The sequence below is a fragment of the Anopheles moucheti genome, chromosome 3 (assembly GCF_943734755.1).
Source record: "Anopheles moucheti chromosome 3, idAnoMoucSN_F20_07, whole genome shotgun sequence".
Classification (NCBI taxonomy): Eukaryota; Metazoa; Arthropoda; class Insecta; order Diptera; family Culicidae; genus Anopheles; species Anopheles moucheti.
This window is the reverse complement of record NC_069141.1, coordinates 16,052,302-16,070,210: the sequence shown is the minus strand read 5'-3', so window position 1 is coordinate 16,070,210 and position 17,909 is coordinate 16,052,302. Positions and strand designations below refer to the sequence as shown.

General features: G+C 42.9%; 2 protein-coding genes across 3 annotated transcripts in view; one reads left to right on the top strand and one right to left on the bottom strand.

The window, feature by feature from the left end:
• Positions 1-668: 668 nt before the first annotated feature.
• The window catches only part of LOC128300725 (inositol-pentakisphosphate 2-kinase), a 55,693-nt gene continuing 38,452 nt past the window's right edge, over positions 669-17,909 (bottom strand). Inside the window, exons 3-12 of one of the 2 annotated variants that reach the window (XM_053036894.1) lie at positions 7,913-8,707; positions 7,694-7,846; positions 7,501-7,607; positions 6,932-7,102; positions 6,783-6,841; positions 3,511-3,678; positions 3,288-3,399; positions 3,121-3,228; positions 2,775-3,049; positions 669-1,671 (exon numbers count right to left, since the gene is read on the bottom strand). In XM_053036894.1, the coding sequence (XP_052892854.1) occupies positions 1,497-1,671; positions 2,775-3,049; positions 3,121-3,228; positions 3,288-3,399; positions 3,511-3,678; positions 6,783-6,841; positions 6,932-7,102; positions 7,501-7,607; positions 7,694-7,846; positions 7,913-8,306 (1,722 nt within the window). In that variant the 5' untranslated portion in view covers positions 8,307-8,707 and the 3' untranslated portion in view covers positions 669-1,496. The remainder of the gene's footprint in view (positions 1,672-2,774; positions 3,050-3,120; positions 3,229-3,287; positions 3,400-3,510; positions 3,679-6,782; positions 6,842-6,931; positions 7,103-7,500; positions 7,608-7,693; positions 7,847-7,912; positions 8,708-17,909) is intronic. The other variant, XM_053036895.1, reaches the window with a different exon arrangement.
• LOC128300540 (uncharacterized) lies at positions 9,295-11,144 on the top strand. Its single transcript, XM_053036640.1, has 5 exons — positions 9,295-9,337; positions 10,277-10,404; positions 10,514-10,684; positions 10,744-10,902; positions 10,977-11,144. The coding sequence occupies exons 1-5, from the start codon at positions 9,295-9,297 to the stop codon at positions 11,142-11,144; spliced, it is 669 nt and encodes a 222-aa protein (XP_052892600.1).

The window sequence follows — 17,909 nt, the reverse complement described above, 5'->3', positions numbered from 1 at the left end:
CAAACTTTGTAGAGACGATTCAAATGTTAAAGGTATCCATCAAATTTATTGTTTTAACATTATCCACACAAACCGGTGTAGTGAACGATCCCAACAGTTCGCATAGAACCAGCACATGGTGTAAAATGAAACTTTCTTCCCTTGCTTACACATTGAGTGATGATATAGTTTTTTCATCTATAAAGGGAAATCGTTACTGAATACAGTTAATACGGAGAATGGTGTTCGATTCATTTGGTTTTGTCACAGTAAAAATGCAGTACAGTTTTTGTTGCTAAAGTCTTTCAAACTCTACTCGCATGTGAGAACTAATTTTAGCTAAACATGTCACTCCAAAAACGGTAACCTATCCTAAAACAACCATACAGCATTCCGTGACAGTTCTGTTCACGAACGTGTTATAGCAAGTAGAAAAATGGTTCAAAACGTTGTGTTGCTGTAATTGTTCATCTCTGCAGTGAATGAAAGTTTGTACGGAATATTAAATATATAACGCTTTTTAACCCAAACCCATAAATACTGTGTCACAAATGTAACTAAACTAAATGGTTTGCCGGCTAGAGAGTTGTGCATGATGAAAACGGTGAAAACTTATTCTAGCAATGTTGGCTAACATATTACAACCTAATAGTTACAGTGTTTGCATGCAAAATGTATATAAATAAGTGTTACTTGGTGTTACCGAAAGCCCTCGGCTAGGTGCTTTTTTCCGTTAAAATCTATGAACACGTCATAATAAATAATCTTTACAATAAATAGAACATGTTAAACAACTATTTTTCGCCCGTCTCGTGACTGAATGTTGTTCGTGCGTGTACGTTGAACGCAAAGTTAAAGTGTGTATTAATGTAGTTTTGTTTTTTTTTCTTCAGTCCTCTGTCACCCTGTTTGCATTTTGTATGCTATTAGTTAGTTTGTATGCTGATTAGATTAGTAAATCTGTATATTCTTCTCCATTTTTTCCAGTCATGTTCGACCTTATTACCTTCGTTACGTCTTGCAGGTTTAAATAAGTAGTTTAATAGTACATTATTCTTCATCAACTCTAGATAACCTTCCATAAACCATTCCTTCTTTATGTATTCTATATAATTTGTTCACCTTTCACTTTGCTTCTAATGACAACTCACTCAGATATCATTCCTTGCGATCATTCTCATTCGTTAATTACTTATCTACTTCGACCATTACGCATACGCTTATCTATCTGCCACACAGTGTTGTAAAGAGCATTCTTCGGGCAAAGAGTTTTCATTCGTTTCGATTTTAAACCGACAACAGAACCCTATTACTATGCAGGTTAGGGGCAAATATAATATTGCTTTTCGTAGTGAGGTTGGCGCCGGTCTGTGTGTGCTTGTTTTTTCATGCGATTTAGAATCGGGTTTGCTTAGGCGTGATGTATATATAGTCTTAGAGCCACAACGGTTGGATGGACTTATAATGTAATGTGATGTAAGACACACAAACAGGAAACGAACGCTGGGTATGCTGGACTAACGGCGCATTTTGCTCATAAACTCGCGATATGCAACCGCAGACGCTGCAAGCTGTTCCACGTACTTGGCGTAATGTTTGTGCGACTTTGGGTCAAGATCGGTGATCGTAACGTTTACGAGAAACTTCATACCCTCAATGGAGACGATGTGATTGCGCGCTGCTTCGTTCAAGCTGTAAAGAACAGAAATTAGATATTAATTAACTGTAAGATTCGTACTGTTGTTAATGAAATTACTTATTAATAGCTTTCTTTGGTAAAAATTATACAATCACTGTACAAACAAAACTTGTTTTCGAACCAAATTTTAAACAATGTTTAAAAAAAACTAGCCACAACAAATACAGGATAGCTTCCCATGAAACATAAAACCCCGCAATGCCCGCATTCTCAAAGGGTCTCAAAATACCTAACTAAGCTCACAGCGGTTTTCGGCTAGCGGGGAACATAAGAGATTCTAATTCTTCCTGCGAATCCCTACAAGATCCCTACCAACACACACGTAGCAATCTAACGTGTGTAATGAAATTTAAAAGAGAAAAAGTGATCACCTTTATCCGGTGGCCAAAGCCTGACGATAGGCCATATTTGGAAAGAACAGGATAAGAATTAAGAGGGAAAAGGTAACGTAGTCACTTTTTTGTAAGTATGCGTAGTGTTTGCGATACGCATAAAAGACAAGTGGCCCATAGCGAACCGAATTCTCAGGAATCCAGAACCATCACAAAATCCCTGGATCGAACAACAAAGCCAGACGAAAGCGACGGGATAATTTTTCAACCGTATCCCTAAATTGCCTTACAAGGACTATCAACAGGATGCAAGCTGCACAGAAAGGATGGTATTGGAAAAGGAAGAAGTGAAACTGTGTTTTTTCTCCCTATCCATCCCACAACAAGCTGGGCATTGCAACTGTGTGCTAGCGTCGAATAAGTTCCACACACCGTTGTATTGTTTTGTTTATAAAAGTAATCTCATCCTTCTTTTTTCGATCACTTTCTTTACTTTGGCTCCGTCACAGGTAAGCTGTCGGTGAGTCGTAGACCTCATCAACGTAGGACACAAGGTAGACAAACCTTTCTATGATCGCATGAGCAATCCGAATGCTGGTCTCTTTCATTCAGCATTTCCAATAGATGAAGAAAAAAAAAACGTACAGAGCCCTTTAAAAATATACACTATCCTTCGCCGTACGAGGGAACAAACGTATCCCATCGCAACAGGATCCCTCTTTGTATGCGTTTCTGTTTGTTCGTTCGACGGTGCAGGTTCTTACCTGTTCTCCTCTGCACGATCACCAGACAGCCGGCGGAACGTGATCATTATCGAACAGTCCAGGGCCGTGGCACCGAGTTGATATTTCTCCTCCTCAGACAGGTATTCGGTACTGAACGGTTCCTTTGCCCAGGTGGTACTGGTGCGACCATCATCAACGTACACGACATCGTAATCCTTGCAGCTCATATACTTTTCATACATATCGTCGATATAGCTAAATGAGTCTGTACGTGATTTGGCCAATATTGATGGATCGATCGTGGAAATGCTTGACTAAAATGGAAAGAGAAAGTAAGTTAAACAATTGTTTTTACTTTACCACAGAAGAAAGCGCATTAGTTTACCTTTACCAACAGCTGAACGTCTAGGATCTGTCGTAAGGCGCAACTTTTCGGGAGAAACTGTTGATTGACAGGATTGCAAGAACGTTCGTGAAGCTGATTTTTATCCTTCTGCAAAGATAAAACAATCCGATCAAATATCCACTATTCTACGTCGTAAGACCGTGTACCTTCTTTCGATCCTTTTTTATGTTCAACAGCTTCCGATCGCAATGTTCATCGTTTGTAGTAAAATCTTTCAGCAAAATTTCCTTAATAAGATTTATGAAGATTGTGCTTCTCCTGAAAACAAACAAAAACACACAATGATTCAAAACATTGTAAATTGTGGTGCAATAAAGACAATCCATTCGAATGATGAACAAACAACGGCGAGAGCAAAACGATACTCACTCGTCCTTTGTGCGACCATCGCGAGGGAACATTTCACGCAGTATCCGATTGTACATCGACTTTTCACGCTTGTCATCGTACACGACCTTGCCATTTTTCAGTATTTTAAAATTATTCTGCGGTGCACCGATAAGGCCTTTCACTGCTTGAAGAACACGAACGGGTTTGCTGCGGGGAAGAGAATAGTGATATAAATTATAAAATTATCAGCCTTATAAAAAAGCGAAAGCAAACATTTATCGTAAAATGGATTGGTGTAACTTAATGCTTTTCTGTCTGTACACCAACTATCATTGGAAGTGAAAACGGTTGACGGACGGGCATTTGTCTTCAAAAACGCAACCCGCCTAGACCTGAGACCTAGATGGACAGGTCCTAGGGCAGCGAACCTAAAAAGGGAACAAAACGGCAACAACTTTCCTGTGCTCCTTGACCTTTAGGGCCACTGCATGCAGTAGCTTAGACCACACGCAAAAACACAAACCAACCCCGCTTTGGCTTGACTATGAACGGGAGGCCCGAGACGATTTAACTTTGGTCAAACACCTCAAGACGGCGGAGCGAAGATGCTGCAGAAAACAGTGAAACAAAAGCAATACACAAACGTGTACGTGTTGTTACATCGCGAATGGAATGTGCATAAATTTGGAAAACTAGTCCTAGAGCACGGCTACCCAACGTGACGTGAAGGACGGGTCAGGATGCATGTGCATTATGGGGGGGCGGTATTCCTTCACCCAAGTAATAAAATTTGTTTTATTACTTTCAACACACATGCTGATGTGCTCCCAGTTTCGCAATATCGCATTATTTCGCCCGTGAATGATGCTATAGCTTCCCTTCTCTCTCAAGCGTTCACATGCGAACACAGCCAAACAAAAATCAAACGAAAACGACTTCAACACGGATTGTGCATTCGCAGATTCGCACCACGATGCCCTGTCCACCCGCGATGATCTATAACAGCAACCGCGAGCGAGGATCCCTTTGCACACTTTCTTTTCCACCTTCCACACCATGCCTTCCCATCCACTATCACGGCGGTGTTCCTTCACACTCGATCTACCGTCACCTTCAACCCACTACCGGTCCTGGGGATGTGACAACACACCGCACACACCGTCGAACTAAAAAAATCCACCAAAAAAGATCATTCAAAATCTTCGAACCTGATCTCCGGTCGGGCCGGGTGACTCTATGACTATATGTCAGCGGTGTGTGGCGTGATGATTTCCTAGCAAAAAAACAAAAATCTGCCCCATGCATGGGGCAATTGCTGCACTAGGCTAGCCCCCGCAAGCACGACAACCGCAAACGGTAAAATATTGACTGCTGTTTGCTGCAAAATAAAAAGAAAAACACCAAAAAAACGGTAATTCGAAAGTGCATGGATCACGTAAAATGCAGCTGCAGCGTAGTGTGTACAACGAACCCAAACGCGATCGTGGCGCGACCGGTTTTGGGATGGATTTGCGCTGTGGCCGGGGTGGCGGATATCGCTCTATCTGCGCGGTAGTGACACGAACACGGGGCGCAAAAGATTTATATTCCGGGTGTCGGGTCGGGTATTTTTGGGAGCCCCGTAACACACACACACACCCGTCGGCAAGGAGTAATAATTGAATTTTATTTATAACCGATGCGAGCGATGCGTTGCGATGCGTGAGGTGCATCATCTGCTCGTGTGTTTCCGTTGGTGCATTTCCAGGGGTGCACCGCAACCAACGACACACCCAGCAGCAGCCGGTAGTATTGCAATCCGTTGCGAATCGGTATGGGAGAAATCTGTCTGTTTTACATGTGTCCCAGAAAGCTTGAAGCGGCAGTGCAAGAACTACACGCACGCTAGTACAGGACACGAGAAAACAAGTCACTCATAATTAATGCTTAAAGGTCAGTTGCTTGCTTGAGTTTCGCCGAACGGTCATGTAGTAGCCGTACAGATCTTGAATTACCGAAAGAAGCGGAGATCGTACACGGTACAACACGGTGGTATCCGTAGTGCATTTTCCCACATGGCTAGTATTGCGACAAGGAATTGGATAAAGCATACATGAATTAAAGAAATCAGAGGTACGAATCTAATCGCTTTTGAACTATACATACGATCACTACAACTGTTCAAAGTCTAAAGGAGTACCTCAGCACAGCAAGTCTTGCGTTCCCACAAGCTTTATCTTATCTTCGCGTTTAATTGCAATAATCACACCACATGCGACAGTCTAATTGGCTCCAAAATTGTGTAACCTAACGCTTCTTTTACGATACTTGCACCCAAACACCAACAATTGTCTACGTAAGTATGTTTGTTTAGTAGCATTGAAAAAAGATGTCTGAGTGTAGTGTTTCGGGAGGGGTTTTTTGTTGACTGCTGATATCATGTTTATCGCTTTTTTTTTTCTTGCCCGGAAATTACACACTCATCAATATAAATAACCCGTAAATACGTACGGGTTTTTGGATTCGTAGGTGGTAGAAGGTGGACATAATGACTAATGCCACCTGCCGGTAATTTTGGGGTGACATTCCCTGACGCGAGTAGCGCAAAAAAGCAGCAGTGTGGCGTCATAAAGAAAATGGTCGAAATCTGCGTCACCATTCCCAAAAACCTCGGCACAGGCGCGCCGTGGGGAATTTCGTGGTGCAAATTCGTAACGAAAATGAAGATTAATCTCCCATAACCGGATCGTACCGATCCGGTCGCTCGTTCGCCTTGAACGGTGGCAAACGTTCGATCGGTTGAAATATACCCGCTTTTGTCGTGTGTGTCCACGTCACCGTGGTATACGCGAAACTGGTACCCGATAATCAAAACCGTTCTTATTTTAAGGCCCCCACGGTAAACACCACGGTACGGAGCAGCACCCGATACATGACCGACCGAACGGACGGCGGATTTGTCCTACTGTGGTGTGTGACACCCGAGAAAATACCGTTCCGATGCAGAAAACCATCGATAAAACCTGTTGCCGCGTACGGATTTGACGCGCGAACGCTTCTTGTGACAGCAAACACTAACTAACAGCCAGTGCGCGCGCGAGAAGAAGCAACAAAACATCGAGAAGCCGTTCGCTATCGATCGCTATTTTTGGTCACCCCCGGTCGGGATGACTCTGAATGCGAAAACAGAAAACCCGCGAACGTTGCTAGTTTGTACGCGTGGTTTCGGTTGCAAAAATACACAGCACAAGAGCCTTGAGATCGGACAACTCCCTTGCCGTTCGGAAGATTCGTGAAAGAAAGCCAGTCTACCGACTGCTATTCGTACTTACCCAGAGTAGAGATCCAAGGGACAGTATTTACTAATTTTGGCTATCGATTTCTTTTGGAGCTACAAGTAAACAGCGCGAGAAAATAAGTTAGAATGTGTGACCCTGGGTCCGGGACAGTCCTTCCATGCTCCCATCGTTCGTTCATTTACCTTTAAATATTGATGCAAACAATAACGGCACTTCCGAAGGTCCCCACCGTTGGTCAACTCCGGAAGGGGAATATTATCACAGAATTCGTACGCCAGCCAGCCTTGCTTCGGTTTGATTTCGACGCAGTACGTCTGGTAGTGGGTTGGTGGATTGGAAGAGATTTTAGGGTCCTGCGGAGGGTCAACAAAAGGGGTAATAATTTAAATTATTGCATTCAGAGTACTCCCGTGTGACTCCATCTATGATTACTTGGATGAGATTACACTCTAATCCTCGTGCAAATACCAATCAAACAGTTAAATTTGACCCCCAGAGCGTCCTACAATAAGGAATGTTTAACGAAAACGTTCGAAGAAGACAATGTCCTACGAGAAATTGAGATATTTACGTCGTTGACCGAAGTAAAAAGGACTGTGGAGCAATTTAATCAAACCGACGGGTAAATCGAGTAAATTATCACCCATTCTAGGACATTTTGCCCGGGTGGCAGGAAGGCCGCATTCCAAGGAATGCTGAGAAATTCTTTCTCCATTAACCGGAGAAAAAGAATCGGTAAAATTGTACCCACCTGACTGATGTCCCGCACTCGCGCTGGATACAGCCACTTCGGCAGGAATGCCACGTCCGGGTAGAGTATGCCATCAAGCTCACGTATTTCCTTGCCGAGCCTCATGGCTGAAATCGAAAGTAAATTTGTTAGCGCATTAGAGTTCGGTGTGATTTATATTATTCTGCTTCCACCGCTGCTTCTACTATCTTACCGGGACGTAAATATCGCAGCCGCTCATTAAACACCTGCAGGTTGCAGGTATTCAGATGGGCCAGCTTCGGTGCTGGCACGTAGCATTCGGAAAACTGATTCGCGATGACCTTCGAATATTTGACGAACCGTCGCAGATCAACGTTAGAGTCACCTGTAATGGGACCGAACAGACACTTTAGCCGATGCACAGGGCAACAAACAATTAATGATCAATTACCTTTACCCGGACGCGTTTCGACATTCGATTTGCGCATCCGCAGCACATGCTTGTTGTCCGACAGGGAGAGCACAATGTTGGCGTTACCTTCCGCCCGATAAACCAACCGATTCTCGTCGATTCGCTCCAGAACTTCCGGCACATAGCGGCGGATGGTGCGTGCTTCCTGCTCGTCATCCGACGAACCGGACGTGGTGTTGTTGCGCTGGTCGTCAAGTTTTTCTGCCCGCCACGCAACATGATCCGGTGCCCTGTCGTCCTCGTCGTCATCATCGTCATCGTCATCGTACTCGATCGGCTCGACTTTGCTGCAGCTCCGTAGATACTTGTCGTCGGACCGCTTCAGCATGCTATCGTAACAATAGCTGCTATGGCTAGCATTTATTTTACCCATGATTTGTTGTGATCGGAGAGCCACAGCCAGAGAGCGAGGAGGAGATGATCTGTAGTACCACCAGGTGCTTCCTATCCACCGACGGAACTATCCTGTCCGAACTGTCTCACTCCTAGCTATTGTTGGCCTAGACCGGCTTGGCACCAGCTAATGTCCGCGTTGGCTGGTTTCGCTCCCTTTCAGCAGACCTCCTCCATCAGCTCAGGAAGTAATGATCGAACGTGGATTGTGCGGCGGTACCAACCGTATCGAACGACGCACCGATGTCACTGACGAGATTCATGTTTTATTCACACCAATCGATGGAAGTGCACGACCCCTAGTCGGTCGGCCGTATTGTAGCGGACTCCACACCCCAAACGGAGAGACAACTAGCTGCTGTCGCGATATCTGTAAATGTGCTGCAATCGGAAACGTGTGGTAAGTTTACCGGTATGGGTGTCCGATAGGGTGGTGGTAATAACCCTGGACAAACAATATTCGGGATTCGAACGGTTGGTTTGATGACAACAGCGAGATAAGAAAGTCCCATATTCCAACACAGGCGAGATAGTATGAACAAACACAAGCACAAAATGTCCTCAAAGAAAAAAAAAGAGAGCTAACAAGAGCTAACCAACCCCTGGATGGCGATTCTTCTTACTAGAGAATTTACACTTCGTCATCAAATTCCCGCACGACTGACAACAGTTAAAAAGGTCCACACCTTAACCAAAACAAAAGAAACACGTGAAAATGTTTTCGACCTGCTGCATATCGCGCTGTATGAGATACGAAATGTAGATCATATGACTCAATGTGCGCATTGATTCACTAAAACCACTTGCCACCTTCGGGTAAGTACCACCACCCTGTGTACTGACTAATGGCGCGCTAAAGCGTAGAAATGGACGCAACTACACCCTCCAAACCTGTGCCAGTGTTCGTGGCATGGGGAAGGTTTTATTAGCTGACTCACTAAATCAACAATGGCCACTACGATACCTCAATGGCGGTGGTATTGATCGACTGTGTACGCACAGTATCGCAGAGTACTGTCTTATCGGTGGGCGCGAATGGTTATTCCCTCAAAGATCGCTCAAGGATGCAATTCATCGCTGCTTTATAAAGATCCGATTAGCGGATTAAACGTATATCAGGCCGCTATATGAGAAAATGACAAAATCTAGAGTGTTGTCAATCTTAGCTGATAGCGAGTAGTGCCCTAATCAATAAAAATATTTCTCCACAAAGACTCCGGTGATAATAGACGAATGATGATATCTAACACAATGAAATAAAAAAGAGTTTAAGAACTAAAGCTAATAAAAGGGGCAGCCGTTGGTCTTCACACGACAGGACTAGTCCAAAATCCCATCCAGACCAATCTCCCATAGCAAGGACTGACTATCTGGCTACGTGGTAGCTTTAAGTCTAGTAAACCAGAAATGGCACCAGGCACGATCTAGAAGGTCGTTACGACAAGAAGAGAGATAAAAGAATGAAAAATTAGGTGGCAAATGTAAATCATTTAATCTACTACTCGATTAATCTTGCGTTCTTCGGATCTTGGATGTGGATCTCTGCTAAGTACTGACTTATGGGCCTCAACTTTAGAAGTCTCTCGGAGTTTAAATCCATATTAGGATCCGTGATGCTGTTTTCCTAACACATGAAGTACTTCTCCACAATGCAAAACAAATACAGGAAGTAAACCGTACATTTCTACGTTATCTAGTACATTTAAAAAACAGATCCAACTCCCCCATCACACGCCATCATCATTTTGCCAACAAATGATATTATGCACGCGTCGTATTGTCGAATTTCGATACAGTTTGTTTGTTTTTTTCCAAGCTAACAATCGAAAGTTATTTGTGAAAGCAAATGAAACTTTGTTAATAAATGCGACGCATCTATCACGACTAACTGCTGCCGGTATGCTGTACAACATGCATGTACCCCGATTGCTATCGAAAACTGGCGAATAGCACGCGATGGCCACTTGCCTAAGTACTTGCTTCAGCACATCCGGCCATCGCGGCAGACGGATGTTTCTAGTGCAAACATGTGGTGGTACCGCATTCTGTGGCTTACGGTTCTGATCAACATTGCCAAGGTATGGTCACATTTTGTCCCACAAGCAGCAGTGAGGAGTTTGGTCACTTTTTAACCTTTAATTCTTTAACTGCGGTACCGCTCTTTACCCTCCTTGAATGAGATTACAGAGTGTTTTTGTGGTGGAGGTCAATAAGCTGTACAAACCTTGCGCCAACCCGAACAAACCCGCCCCATTCCCGTTGGATTTCTCAAAGCTGCAGGTATTTCTCTCGGAGGACGAAAAGCTCGTTATAAATGGCGAGCTGAAATTTACCCAAAACGTTAAACCACCGTGGGGTGTAAGTTAGAATTGGGTGGCATAACAGGGGCACCGTATTCACCATACTTCTCTTTAAAGGTATCGGTCTACACCAATAAGCTGGACCACGGTGAATGGGTTCCGACACCGTACTCGAAACATGTGTTTAATCTTTGCATGGCGATGCACGCCAGCACTGAAATGTGGTATCCGATTACGCGACATATGAACCAAACAAGCTGTCCTTATAAACAGGGGGTAAGTTTTGGGCAGTTTCCAGTTGCAAGATTGCGGTAAGTTTTAAGCATTCCTTTTCTTTTGCTCCATTCCAGCACGTGGAAAAGTTCAACATGATCGATCTGGGAAACTTTGGGCTGGACGATGTGCTGGGAGATCTTGTTGGAGAATGGAGAATATTTGTCGATTTCAGCTTGGGATCTATGCCACATAAGATGCAAATTTCTTGTTTAATGAATGAGGTTTCCATACTGGAGCATTGATGTACTACACCATTGGAAGATATACGAATTAAAGATGGTTTATAATTTATTCGAAAGAGCGAAGAAATACAAACGAGGACCAAGCATTGCTAAAAAAGACACCAGTGAGTTCCAAATAAATCGTCAAACAGTGATTGGCTTGAATTAAGAATATATTATAAGGTTTAGTGTTGTCAGTGTTAAACAGTAGAGCTCGACTAAACCATACCTCATATGGAACACGGAAGAAGCTAGACAAACCTAGCACAACATCGATAGATCAAGACCAGAACAGCAATCTTAACCATGTCGTATTCTAAATGACGATTTTCAAGTACGATCTGCCTTGATCCACACTGCGGAGGAAAATTACTCGACAAATGGGAAAAGTAGAACAGCTCCATTCGCTAAAACCGCTGCAATGCCAAACCGACCGGATGAGTGTGCCCCAGCGTATTCTAAATGGTGGACGGACCCCCTGTTGTGCATGATGATGATGATGATGGACGCGCTGTTGACTACCACCACCATCATCATCATCTCGCGCTGCCCCTTTTGTCCGTATTCAGGTCGTGTGGCACAATTAACGGTGTTAAACCACTAATCGTCCCCTCTGTGCGCGAGAAAAAAAACCGCGCGACCACCGTCAAAAGCATTATGACCATTCCGTGTCGTAGCCTCCAAAAAAAAAAGTACGCTTACCATACTGCACTCAACTCAACGGAGGAAAATTTTTGCATCCTATTTAAAGCTGTTGAGCTTTTCCTCCAGTATCTTCGTGTTTCTTCACTCCATACCGTGATCATTAATGTGCGCAGAACCGTGGTTGCGTGGTGGTGCGCCTAACATTGATTAATTGTTGCGGCAAGAAATTAGATTTCGACTGCTTCATAATTCAATTACAACCCTCGAATAGCCCTCGACGCTGATCGGTTGCGATCGAGTGTACCGCAGATCGGCATTGACCAGCGAACAGAACATGGTGGGTACAGTGCATGGCATTAATTGCATACCGTGGGATTAATAGCAAGTGTGAAATAATTATTCACCATATATTATTACATATATTCCCCTTAACTTGTCTGTACTGTAATATTTAATTTAATCTGATTAGAATACATATTATCCGTTTTTTTTTGTTCATATTAAATAAAGTCTTCTTTTTTCCTATATAATCAAGCATGTTTTCATATTTTTGTCTAATTTTAAGTGTTTTTACAACTAATTTATCTTATTTTATTCTTTTTCCTTATAAAAGGTTATCTTTTTCTTGATCTGGTCTATATGAAATTCGTTTATCAATACTACTTTCTTATGTTGTATTATTTTAAATATTTATTTATATATCTTATTATTTGTGTTTTATAGCATTTTGTAAAACTCAATTCATATTTCCATGTATATAAAATAGCATTTCATATTTTATTTTCTAATATACTTTTTTAACTAGATGTTTTATTTTCGATAATAGAAGATATATTTCAAAAGAATTCCAAAAAATAATCTAAAAGCTAAACGCAAAAAAATGCACATCACTGTACACATAACTGCGTTAGCTGCTTAAATTTTAGACCTTCGAAAAATAACAGCACCGAACCATCGCGAACCAATCCGTTCGCAACACAACACTTTTCCATACCGCGAGGCTGGAAGGTGCTACTAATTGCAAATTGAGATCAATAACGATCATTAAAGCTGTATCTCGGTCCCGAGTACCGGTGCATACAGTTTGCCTCTGATGCTCTACAAATGAAAAGCAAAAAAAAAACACGAACCCAGCTCTCACAGAGTACTCTCAAGGCGTAAGCAAAGAAAAAAAAATCAACCCCATCACGGCACAACACGGACGGTGCGCTGTTTTTCAAGTAGAGCAGCACAGAGCCGATGAAGGTGGGGGAAAAAATCACAACGGAAGGCATATAGCATCCTACATGTGCCCGAATGCCGTTCTAGGATGATTCGAATGCGCAGATGAGGTTGGGGAAAATTTTTTGGAAAATTACCCACGTTACTGCTAAATGAAAATGGCCCTCGAACAGCTAACGTTAGTTAAGCGTAGAATCGAAAAACAAAAAAAAAATCGATAAATGCAACATATGACTCTTAATTGAGGGTACGGTGGACCATTCGATAGAATCGTATTACATGAGAGAGGTGATGATTACAGGTAGGCTATAATATTAGACTGTAATTACCAACTATTGATCGTATCCGAACGGTATCTCGTGCCGTACGGTAACAGTAACGTTCAGCCAGGGAAACTCCAGAATGGAGCAGTTTCAGGATTTCAGGAGCACCTCATACACACCCCGTTGAATCGATAAAGGTCCTGTTGTAACAATCTTTACTCTCACCACCCCGGGTGGTTAAAGGCGATCGATCTATACGCCCTACACTGCGTAGTTATTGACGTCATCAGTAAGACAATTAGAATCGTGTATAGCGCCGTTATACACAATAGAATCGAACCTTCGGACCGCATTGTACACCAACGCACAACACGCAACGCAAAACAGTGCACCTTCCACAGCGAAACCTTGGAAGAGCTCGATACTAGCCAGCAAGACACCGCGACGTCCACCACCACGTCACGTACCTGTGTACGCGCAATAGACTTCACGGCACGCGCATATCAATGTCATCAACCGGTGGAACTTCTTCCCGAACAGCTTCACACGATGAGGAAGTTTAACGATATTTCCTGATTCACTCCCTTGAAGAACGTCCCTCGACTCGTGGAAGATACCGTGTAGTTACACCGCAACACCGGAAGACAATTGATATTGGAAAAAGGATTTTGCACTCCACTTCACGCACGCACTTTTCGCAACAAACGCACCCCACAGCGCGCACCGAACAAACTTCGCTGCTAGTAGTTTCAAGAATGGAACAGACTTTTGCTTCCTCACTTGTGCTGTACACTTTCAAACGTGCAACGTCGTGCATTGCATCATTCGCACGGACTGAGACCAGAGCCGTAGGGCAACTGGATCAACTTCAAACATTGCCTAACGTGACGCGGTACCACTAAAGGCCAATGGCGCAAAGGCGCTAAAACAAACCAAGAACGTACAAACTTCGCACCAACGCACTGCTACGTCAGCGGCGTGTTTGAGTGTGTAGCTTTTTTTCTTTCCTTTGAAAATTAATGATCGGACAGGTGTATCACGAGGAAGCGATGGCGGATGCACGTGAGATAAAGGAGAACTGCTGGCAAATAGTTTATCCGGACGCAGCAGGGTGTGTACGGTGGTGTTGGAAGGCAACACAATTTTGCACCGTATCCGGATCGGTTAATACTATCTACGTCATCGCCTTGCCATACTGCGGAGAGGAAGGAAGGGAAGGGAGGGCCAGCAAGTGGAAAGAGCCGCTCATTCTGCTCCATTTCCTTTCCGAGTTGTCCAGATGCAACTTCTGCTCTGACGCAGTGGGATAGATCTGTTCCGGGAGACCTTCTACCACTGCCGCCACTGCACATCAGCGTCATGGACATCCGTTTCGTTCGCCGAACAATGACTTTCTTTCAGTGGCGAACGCGTGGATTTCGTTTTGCGGCAAGATGTCGTCACTAAACAGATGATTTTCTCCCCGGCGAGACGAGATGGAAAGGTTGAACGAGAGAGTTTGCATTTAATGTTGTTTTAATCGCAGCAGTCAGTACTCGATCTATTTGATGTCCTTATCAGCCACGCACGTCAATCCTGAAGCGGTGAAAGGGTACGCTTCATTACTTCAATAATCGGCCCGCGGGACAAGCAGCATCATCTTGCCCAAGGGATTGTTTTGGTTTTGTTGCGCTTATTATTGCTGTCTTTCAGTAATGAAGCGCACATTATACGTAAGTTGCACATGGAACAGCACATGATGGGGTAGTAATAAACAAAGAAAATCACAAAGGCATTTTTGTTCTCAGTAAGACAATTTCAATTGGTACATTACAGGGTTTTCGCGGATTATATTGACAAGTTCAGCGAGATGTTGTTTTATTCTGGCATATAATTGACTTGTTCAGAAAATTATCGAATTGTACAGATTAGTTTGGTAGAACTATATTGAGTGACCGGAGAAAGTTGTTGCTGACAACGCGGTTGCTATGGATTTGACAGCGTTGCTATTCGCTGTGCACTTTGCCAGCAGCAGTGTTGCCAGCAGCATTGCTCAATAGTTCTGCCGCACATGTCAACGCAATCTTCTGTACAATTCAATAACTTGCCGAACAAAACAACATCTCATTGAACTTGTCAGTATAATCACCGAAAACCCTGTAATAGGTAAAGGATAGATGTCTTTCAGAATTTCCAATCGGGCCAGATAAAATGTCCTGGCCCTTGGTTTCAAGTCTTATTTTATGGGAGTTAGTAACAATTCTCTATCTCCTTAGTAGTCGAACAAAAAGACAAGTAGTTTAACAGCACCTTGAATGCTGAAAATACATTTTAGAAAATTTGAATTCTTGGACATCTTTGGCAATTATTATAAAGGACTCGTCACATTATTTCGGCTACTGGAAGAATGATCCAAATATTTGTTAGCTACAAATTAATATTTAGTAGCTTGGCCTTTGGCCTGATGTCGGGAGTTGCAATCTTCAAATAATCTTGAATCACAATTTTTGAAAGGAGTGCGTTTGTGGAACGTTTACTGGTAATATGGAACCTTAAGTAAGCTCTGCATAAAGCAAAGATAAATTAAGCAACAGTAAATTTAACACAACATTAGACACATATTCTGCTGTAAAGAATTAAGCGCAGTCAACCAAAAGTTCGTTTGCAAAACCCGTAAATGGGTGAGCGCGAACCAAAACGCCCCAAATACAAGACACCGGTGCACCGTACCTTGCAAACGTACTGCAGACGAATGCAACCGAATGCGAATGTGGCGTCGATTGGGTTATATGTTGGGCGGCTGAAATTTGAATAGCAAAATATGCACGACACGCTTCACGGCCATAAGTATATGTGCCGCCTAATGAGTTAAACATGGCCGGATGGAGGTTTTTGTATGGGCTGGAGATGTTGCTGGTGATGATGATGATGATGATGGCAGCATGATGCCTATCTTTCGCCGATGCGTTCAATGCTCGTTTGAGGGAAAGTTAAGCGAACTCCAACATTCCTTCTCCCTCACCCCCAAACACACCCATTCTCATGATCCATTTAGTGGTGGAGATGAAGTTTTTTTTTTCTCGTACGCTAGAGTACACTCCAACACAATGCAGAAAAAAAAACAGAACACGCATTGACTAATGAAAGAGGAACGATAAGAATATCTGCAAGTTTGCCAACACATATATTTAACGGCGGGATAGCATCAAACGGATGAAAGGTGCGGAACATGGTGCAACAACAAAAAAGGTTGGTAAACAAATAAACACAAACAATAACAGCAAACATCCCGTGAAGATCGTGCAATAAAATGGTGAAGCACCACACACAAAGCCCGGAGGTGACCCTTTGGGGGCGCACAATCGGTGGATTAGTGATGCGCCAATTCACGCCAAACAAAGGGGGGCCGCAAAATGTGCAAAAGTGTGAATGGTTTTTTGGCCGTATTGGGTCTTTGTGCATGGTCAAACCCCCGTTGTTGAAACAAAGCGAAAAAAGTACAATAAAATTTCACTTACGATTTATATTATGAACAGTCAAATTTAGAAACATTGCTTCTTGCGTAATTAAGCACCACTTCATCATATATTTTTAGGTGTATGAGCTCACGGAACGTAGAAGATACATTCAACTAAACAATATATGTGTGGGTATTCCAGTCGTCTAGTCTGACTGCTTCAGGAACATTAGTTGACTAAAACTTTCACAATGCAACACTGCCCAAAGTATCGAAGTGAGTATCATGGCCATATTACACATATTCTGAGGACTGTTCGACCTATGATGGCATTTTCATACAGTACAGGATCTTCGGTAACTTGGAATAAACAGCGTATAAGACAGTTTGAAGGCAATAGTGTCAGTAGGTACTGACATGGAAGACATTCAACAAATTCTAGTGGGATATCCTACTCATTAATGCCAAATATTGAGGATCGTGTCGTGTATTATACCTTTCAAAAAAAAAAATCAATCAATAATCGCAACTTATTCTCAAGATTTGACCAAAGAAGACTTATTGTGGCGTTACCTGAAGGGAAATATTTATGGCGATAAACTAACAGTTTTCCAACTACTCAAGGCAAACACTCGTCTGAAAATATTTGAAATTTCAGTTAAAAGTCTCGGAAAACACATGGAAAATGTCGAAAATCAACCTCATTTCGTTTGGGTCGCCACTTGATCGATGTGATTTCCAACCAAACGGATTCTAAAGTTTCCTTACTTCAATATCTAAAAATACTGAAAGAATGAACAAAACAGAATACCGTAAAGACTGCTTGACTCAAATCTGTATTACATATGTGGCCGTTTCGACAGACAGTAAGTGACCGAAGCGAAAGAAAAACAGTTTCTTTCCCATCGATTATGCTTCGTTTAGGTTCTTCGTAACGCCGGCCCTTGCCACAAAATGCCACACGTGAGTACAGCGAAATGTGAATGCCAATTTAAGCCTTACACACATTACAAAATATGTCACACGCTTGACCAGACGATCACATTTAGCTTTCCCTCCGATGACAACATGCAACACATGTGCCTTGCCTAACAGTCATCGGTGTAGTGCGTCAAACAGTCGAGAAAAAAAAGACACCAGTGTACCGACGTCATCGATTGTGGGACACAATCGGTACTCGATTGAACGCGTTTTACTATTTACAGTCACAAACACCCGCTC